General features: G+C 49.6%; 1 protein-coding gene across 1 annotated transcript; it reads left to right on the forward strand.

The window, feature by feature from the left end:
- The first annotated feature begins 6,890 nt into the window (after positions 1-6,890).
- Fam163a (family with sequence similarity 163 member A) lies at positions 6,891-7,971 on the forward strand. The gene is made up of 2 exons (XM_038309501.1): positions 6,891-6,983; positions 7,555-7,971. Exons 1-2 carry the CDS (start codon positions 6,891-6,893, stop codon positions 7,969-7,971), a joined length of 510 nt encoding a protein of 169 aa, XP_038165429.1.
- The last annotated feature ends 319 nt before the right edge of the window (positions 7,972-8,290 follow it).

Consider the following 8,290-nt stretch of genomic DNA (forward strand, 5'->3'; position numbering starts at 1 on the left):
ACATAGCAGCTTACTGCAAAAAGCCAGCCAGGAGGGAGTTAGCTAGTGAAACAAGTTCAATCTTGACCCTGTCCTTAGAAGTGATCTCCTATTACCTTTCAAACCTGACTTACCATTCAGAGAGTGAGAACATCCTTGAGAAAAGAAATCCGCGTTACCTGTGGTGGTTTGAAAGAAAATGGCCACCAAGGGGAGTGGCACTATTAGGAAGTGTGGCCTTGTTGGAGGAAGTGTGTCACTGTGGGGGCAGGCTTTGAGGTCTCTTTTGCTCAAGCTTCCCTCAGTGTGGCAATCAGTTCACTTCCTGTTGCCTGCAAGATGTAGCACTCTCAGCTCCAGCACCATGTCTGCCTGCACACCGCCATGCTCCCTGTCATTATGATAATGGACTGAACCTCTGAAACTGTGAGTCACCCAATTAAATGTTTTCTTTATAAGAGCTGCTGTGGTCATGGTGTCTCTTCACAGCAATAGAGAATCCTAACAAAGGTAGTATCCATGGCATAAAGGGCAGAAATTACCCTGATCAAAGAGGAAGATGATGTGTGGACAGGGTCACTCTAGAGGTCCACACATCCCCTGTCATCTTTTCCCAAGTTCTGCTCCCAAGTCCTGCTGGTTAGGCACCAATTCTTGACCTCCAGCTTCTGGGGGTAGAGAAGCCAAAGGTCCTCAGCATGTCCTTTCAGAAAGTGGTTCTGTGGTGTCACTTATGACTGGATCCCCTCCCAGCACACTTGAACTGAGCTGAGCATCATACACAGAGCACACACTTGAGTTCCCTAGAGGAGGTTGAAAGACATAGACGGGATCCTGTGCCCACCAAGTCTCTTGCCCCAGGCACCCTTGCCCAGTTATACTGCTGCACTGGACAGAGGGTTATAGTGATACAGCAGTGACCAAAGAAGAAAAGGAGTCTGGGATGGAATGGAATATGATCTCCCAAGTCTTAAAGACCTTCTATCTTATCTGACTACTCAAATCCACATACAACTCCCACTAACTCCCCCTTCTTCTCTAGCAGGGACTGATGATGCCCTTGGCCATGATACACCCCCAGCTGCTATCTGCTCATGTTCAGCCTGCATGACTGAGCCACCGCTGCTCCAGCTATTTCCTGTGAGTATAAGTCACAGGCCAAAGCTTTGATTCCCAGAGTATCTGCACTCCAGGTGGGAAGATGGGTGTAGTGGGAGTCAGGCCGGGCGGTAGTGGCGCACGCCTTTAATCCCAGCACTCGGGAGGCAGAGGCAGGCGGATCTCTGAGTTCGAGGCCAGCCTGGTCTACAAGAGCTAGTTCCAGGACAGGCTCTAGAAACTACAGGGAAACCCTGTCTCGAAAAACAAAAACAAAAACAACAAAAAAAAAAAAAACCTGGACTCAGAGAGCACAGACCCGCGGAACTCTTCAGTAGATAACTTTTCATCTTTGCTGACTCCAGTCCCTTGGGTTGGCCACCACTGAGTTGCTCTGCCCCAGATCTGATAGGACTTGGGTAAGAACACAGGAACTTTGTTCTCCTTCTCACGAAGCTACTCAAGAGGCAGAAGTTTTGATAGAAATCCACAACACTAGCCCTGAAGTCCTGGCTCAGACACTTGCTACCCTGTGACTTCAGATAGGTCTCTGAGAAGTGGGGCCTCTCCGCCCATGTCGTAGGACTTTTTGGTAATGTCCAAGAAGATGTATTAGTTGCTTTTTTGCTGTGAAGCAAACTTAACAGCTTAAAACAACACGCAGAGAACACCCCAGAGTCTCTGTGAGTCAGGAATCCTGTGGCGGAGAGCTGAGTCCATTGCTTCAGTATCTGTCAAGAGGTTGCGTTTGAGGCGTGGGCTGGGGTGGCGGTTTCATCTGAAAGCTTGACTGGATGGGTGGGAAACAGACTTGCATCTGATCTCACTATGTGATGCTGTAACTGTTCTGTTACTTCTGGGCCATGGACTAAGGGCCTCAGTTTCCAGCTTTCTATTGGCCACAGTCCACCTGCAATGCCTGGTCATGGGCCGCATTCACACAGTTAGTGAGAGCAGCATACAAGGCGTGGGTGCCAGGCATGGGGATTACTGGGGGCCTTCTCTAAGTCTGCCAACAATAAGAGGGAATATGACTGGTAGGCTCTACCATGCTATTTATAAGGATTTACTGTTACCATTTGGATCTAATTGCAAAAAGGGAAATGATCCTGCCTGAAATAATAGGGAACCACTAAGTGTAGGAATTTAAGGACCAAATTGTACTGTTAGTACCAGGTCCTCAGAGAAATGGACTGAGCCTGCTTAGCTCATTTTACACATCTCATGCCTGCCTTCCCGGCTTACAAAGGTGCATATATGCAGCCAGGAAATGCCTGAGCCTTCTCCCTCTCCCCTCACATAACCATGCTGGGTATGGCCTGGGTACCAGGCACGGTAGCGCAACCTAATCCCAGCATTAGGAAGGCAGAGGTAGGCAGATCTCTGTGAGTTCGAGGCCAGCCTAGGTTACATGATGAGTTCCAGGACAGACAGAGCTACACGGTGAGATCCTGTCTCAAACGAACAATATATACACATACACACAAGAGCCAGGCCTGATGGTTCAGACCTGCAACCCCAGTACTTAGGAGACTGAGACAGGAGACTCGCTGAGAGTTTGAAGCCATTCTGGGTTCCACGGTGAGTTCTGGGAAAGCATGGCTGACAGGGTGAGACCCTGTGTCTAAAATTAAAAACAAAAAGCAAAACCAACAAACTCGTATGAAAGATGCGTGTGAGACATCCCACTTTCTCCTCACAATCATTGGCAAGGGTTTCTGTGTATGTCAGTTTTCCAAGAGAGAAAGGTCAATGTCCAAGATGAGGTATCTGTGTAGGTAGGACACAGCCATCAGATGGTGGCTTCTCCCTCCAGCCCATTTTAAGACACTGCTACTGTATAGCCCCCTAAAACTGAAAGAGGAGAGACCAGGGTGTAAGTCGGGGAGGGAGGCGCTGTTCTTACAAGGCTTTCCCATAAGCCCCTGTCTGCTGAAACATCCCAGTGGAGGGGGCTAAGGCTTTCAAAGTCAGTGTGGTGGCTCCACACCGGCCGTAGGAGCACTGGAAGACTCAGGAGAAGGATAACTACATACAAGTTTAAGGTCAGGCTGGGCTACATAGAAAACTCCTGGCCAACCTGAGCTACAAATTGAAACCATGTATTATTAAAAAACAAAAACAAAACAAAGCAAGAAAAAAAAATGGCCAAGACTTTCTGTAGGTGGGTCACTGCCCTGTTCCTGCAGATCTGATGGTAGACTTTGTCTTGCAAGCAAACCTCAGCGGTATGTGTGGAAGCAGGGGAGGGTTCGCTGGATGTTGTAACGGCATCTTATAAATCCTCTCCAGCAAGAGATTTACCTCCTACCCCCTCACCTACCCACCAGATGCTTCAGGAACCCCCAGAAACATGGCCTGCCACACATCTGAGCAAAGTCAAATCCATCTTCAACAGGGAGGCTGAAGTCTGTGGATGGAATTAAAAGTTGCAACTTGCTGCCCCCTAGTGGTCAGTTAAATTAATAACTGTCATCCTGTGACATGCAGAACCTATAACCCAACTTTTATTGAGAACATAACACCTGCCTGCTGTGTAGCATGGTGTGATGTATAATATTGGGAGTGGCTGGTATGGGAAACAGTATAACACAATCCTTGGCTGCAAAGGATTTACAGCTTAGTAGAAGACTCAAGATATTTATGCATCAAAAATTGATTAGCAGGGCTGGAGAAATGGCTCAGCAATTAAGAGAACTTACCATTTTTAGCAGAGGACCCTGATTCAATTTCCAGCATCTACATGGCAGCTCACAGCCATCTGTAACTCCAACTCCTATTTTGGCTTCCTCAGGTACCAGGTACACATACAGTACTCAAACATACACACAGGCAAAACACTTATACACATAAAATAAAAATAAACATATTTTGTTTGTTTGATTAATTGACTGATTTGAGACAGGATTTCTCTGTGTAACATTCCTAGCTGTCTCTGGAACTCACTCTGTAGACCAGGCTGGCCTTGAACTCCCAGAGATCTGCCTGCTCTGCCTCCTGAGTGCTGGGATTAAAGTCCTGCGCTCCACACCAGGTTTAAATATATTTTTTTAAGTTGACTACCACACACCCAAATGAGTCTTGAGGAGTAGAATATGGAAGGGCATTGGTGCAGACTCTCAGCTCTTCATCTGTCCAAAAGCCTGTTTGCTCCACGCCTATCCCTAGAGAGTCCCAGCCTTTCTAGATTCCTCTCATTTTTCAGAGCCTTGCTCACCAGCCCTGCCCCACTTCCCCACCCCCCGCCACGCCCATGTTCTTCAGCCCCTGGACTGTTTCAGCTATCAGCTTGGAGGAGTCATCTCAGACCTTGTAGGGGACATCTTCCTCAGTAATCAGCACCCCTTCCTCCACGCCCTGCACTCCTGGTCTATGGTTAGTATCGTAGGGTGTCTAAACCCCTTTCCCTGGCTAAACTCCTAAAGACCAGGATTGCTGCATCATGGGGCTGGGGCTTCAGCTGGGGGAACAGTGGGAGGTGAGAAGGAAAAGTTAAATGGTGGTGAGCGTACAGGACAGCTGGGGAGGGTGAAGCCTTTGAGGCTGTGTCCAGATGAGTGTATCTTTCACTCTTTCGAAGGTGGTGGAAAGTCCTGAGTGACTTGTAGTGGTACACGATCATCTCTCTTACACATCCTTCAAGGCACCAGGAATTCTTTCTTGGCTGCCCTGTTCCTGAGCCCTTGCCTCATCTCTGGATCCTATTGCAATGCCTTTTTTTAAAAGCAGCATTTTTTTTTTTTTATTAAATTAGGTATACAGTGTTCTGTCTGTGTGTATGTCTGTCTGCCAGAAGAGGGCACCAGATCTCATAGATGGTTGTGAGCCACCATGTGGTTGCTGGGAATTGAACTCAGGACCTCTGGAAGAGCAGCCAGTGCTCTTAACCTCTGAACCATCTCTCCAGCCCCTGCAATGTCTTTCTATATTCTACTCTTCAGGTCTTATTTTGGTGGATGCTAGTCAACTTAAAATATATATTTATTTTTCAGGCAAGGCTAGAAAGATGCTAGAGTCCGAGGCAGGCACCGAAGGGCGGGGCTGATGAAAGACCAAACTGCAGCAAAAGGAATGGGGCTCAGACACAAACCCGGGGATGTCAGTTACACCAATACGCTGGTTCACCCTGAATTGGCACGGGGAGCAGAAGATTGAAGAAGATCAAAAGCATTTGAAATATTTCAGTTAGAACAGCTGGGCACATCCTGTACCCTGATCAAACTAAAGTACAAATCAACCACCCGAGAGCTTTTGAAAAGGCAGACTGGCGCTCCTCAGGCGGTTCGTGGGCGGGACATGCCTTGTGGCCAGCACACACCCACACGGCTGGTCCACAGACCTGGCAGGAGCAGCAAGGCTGCTACCTCTAAATGTAGTAGAAGCAGGCTTTCTAGGAGCACTGGTGAGCAAGTAGGACCTTTGAGTGAAGGAATGGGTACCCCTTCATCCAGGTGACCAGGGGGCTGCTGAGGCCCAGATGTAGTGGAATCATAACAGACAGGGAGAGTGTAGAGGTTGGCATCTATCTGGAAAGCAGAATAATGCCTTTATCCCGTGTGTATTGAGTTTGAGATAACAGTGGGGCTTCCAAGAGCAATGTCAAGATGAGACTGGGTGGAGATTCGGGAATACACTGACCCCAGGGACCTTTTTCGGGTAGTAACATTCTCTTCCCACCACTCTCTGTACCTACCTTTTGTTGTCTTACAGGTCATCGTTCCCTTCACTGAGTGTAAGTCCTTGAAGTCTTCTCTCCATCCTCCAGCTATCAAGCCCCCACTGGCCTGCAGGGGTGGGGGCCCCCATATACCTAGGAGGCTCAGAAACCACCACACACCAGCCTGCCAAAAGCCTGGATGGCCTCACCTGGAACTTGGCCTCAAGGACCAGGATCAGTTTCCCTAGTCTGACCATGACCTTCCAGGAGTCAGGAAGCTGCCTGCTAGCTCACTCTGGGCTCGTGTCTCCAAATGTTCAAAAGCCATTGATACTTGTGCCCAAGAGAGAAGTGTTAGAGAGGCTGACTTTTACAGGGAGCCAGGCTAGGTGGAATTCCAGGCAAATTTGTCAAAGCTTCAGTGTGGTGCCTCCTATGTGGGACATGGACAATGAAGAGCTATCTCAAGGGTTAATGTGAGGATTCCTAAGCCAGATTGGGGGTGGGGGGATGCTTAGCAAAATGCTTCACAAAGTCCTTCTCTATTCCCTCTTGGAGCCATAGGAGCAGGAGGGATCACTCCATCAGCATAGGCCTTGTCTTGCAAGCATGAAGACCTGAGTTCAGTCTCCAAAGAGGACCTGAGTTTGATCCCTAGAACCCACATTTTAAAAGTCAGGTGTGATGGTGGGCATTTGTAATCCGAGGATCAGAGAGTCAGAAACAGGCAAATTCCTGGGGCTCTGTGTCCATCTAGCTTAATCTGGGCAAGTTCCAGATCAGTGAGAGACTCTGAGGAAGAATACCCAAGGTTGTCCTCTGGCCTCTACAGGCACACACACGTACACGTACACTGACACACACAGAGACATGTATATAATAATGATGATGGTAATAATAATAACAATAATAATAGAAAGGCCAAAAGACTAAAGAAGTGGAGCAGTTAGCACTCTGCCTGTCTTTTCCTGCAGCAGCCGCGGCCCCCACCCCACTCTGGTCTAAGCATAGCGAGTCCTCTGCCTTCAGGAAGCCCATGCGGGCCTGGGTCCACTCAGCTTCTGTCCTCCTACCTACTACTGTGCAGAGAATGTGGATCAACTATTCCTCACTTACCGGCATGCGTCTTTGCAGAGTTTGATGGGGCGCCGGGCGGATGACAGCGGGAACGGTTGTGATCACTGGCGGAATCCTAGCTACAGTGATCCTCCTCTGTATCATTGCTGTCCTGTGCTACTGTAGGCTCCAGGTTAGTTCCACGGGCTCTAGGCAGAGGCTGGGAGGCCACCAGCAAGCTGCTTCTCCATGATGGGGGCAGAAAGTGGAGGTCCACTTTGGAGGCAACAAAACCCGAAGCCATAAAACATGAGAAGCATAAGTCAAGGAGGCTGAAAATTGAGCGTGTTCAGAAGGGAGCTGTGCGCCTCACACATGCGCTTGTGTACGCGCGCACGTTCCCTGCACCCTACTGAGGCACTGGAGTGTCCTGGGAAGATGCAGGGCTCTCACATTCGCCTCTCCAGTTCATAAGGATTAGTAGGGAAGTCACCATCCTGGGAGACTCTGAAAGCTACTGCAGCAGCCTCCAGCCTTGTCCTTGCATTTGTGTATGAGCCTCCCTCTCTGCTTCCCTGCCTACCAGGACACATTGAGAAAGAGAAGAATTGGCTTGGTAAAGCTGAGAGTAAATGGGATGTGTATTCCCCACTAACAAAGTGTCTGGCACGAGGTATTCAGCGGAAGGTGGGGGAGGGTTGTTCCTGTGATGGGAGGAGGGGGAGCTGGACTGCCTCTCAAGCACCCCTTTTTCTTCTCCCCAGTATTACTGCTGCAAGAAGAGTACAGACGATGAGGATGCCGAGGAGGAGGAGGAGGAAGAGGGGGAACACGACCTTTCCATCCATCCCCGAGCCCCTACCTGCAATGCCTGCAGCTCCCAAGTCCTGGACAGCAGAGGCAACCTGGCGCCTCTCACCAGCGAGCCCTGCAGCCAGCCATGTGGGGTGGCCAGCCACTGCACCACTTGCTCCCCATACCGCACCCCCTTTTACATACGGACAGCTGACATGGTGCCCAATGGGGGTGGAGGCGAGAGGCTCTCCTTTGCCCCTACACATTACAAAGAGGGGGGGACCCCATCCCTCAAACTGGCAGCACCTCAGAGTTACCCGGTGACCTGGCCAAGTTCTGGGCATGAGGCCTTCACTAATCCAAGGGCTATTAGTACAGATGTATAATCCTTTCACCCCATCTGCACACACCCAACACTGTCCCAGCAGGAGCAATGGAGTGGAGGGGACCCTCCAATGGTCCCCCCACCAGGAACTATCTCAGTTTCTCTGGCTTCCATAGCAGAAGGTTCTTCACTAGGATGTGAGCTAGTAAATGCATCAAGGACAGGGGCAGGATCGATGGCCCAGAAGTGGTGACCCGAGAAGCCTGCAATGTCACCAGTTTCTCTCTGACTTTTCCCTCCAACAATCAGCTCTACCACACCTCCCAGTAAGCCCACACCCTTTGCTTCGCTGGGCTGTGCGAAGGAAAACCAGGGAAAGC

This window comes from Arvicola amphibius, chromosome 12, assembly GCF_903992535.2.
Source record: "Arvicola amphibius chromosome 12, mArvAmp1.2, whole genome shotgun sequence".
Lineage (NCBI taxonomy): Eukaryota > Metazoa > Chordata > Mammalia > Rodentia > Cricetidae > Arvicola > Arvicola amphibius.

Bases quoted from the DNA above. Each gene is read 5' to 3' on its own strand.
- Fam163a (XM_038309501.1), top strand. From the start codon at position 6,891: ATGACAGCGGGAACGGTTGTGATCACTGGCGGAATCCTAGCTACAGTG. The intron at 6,984-7,554 runs GTTAGTTCCACG...TCTTCTCCCCAG, and splicing joins TGTGCTACTGTAGGCTCCAG to TATTACTGCTGCAAGAAGAG.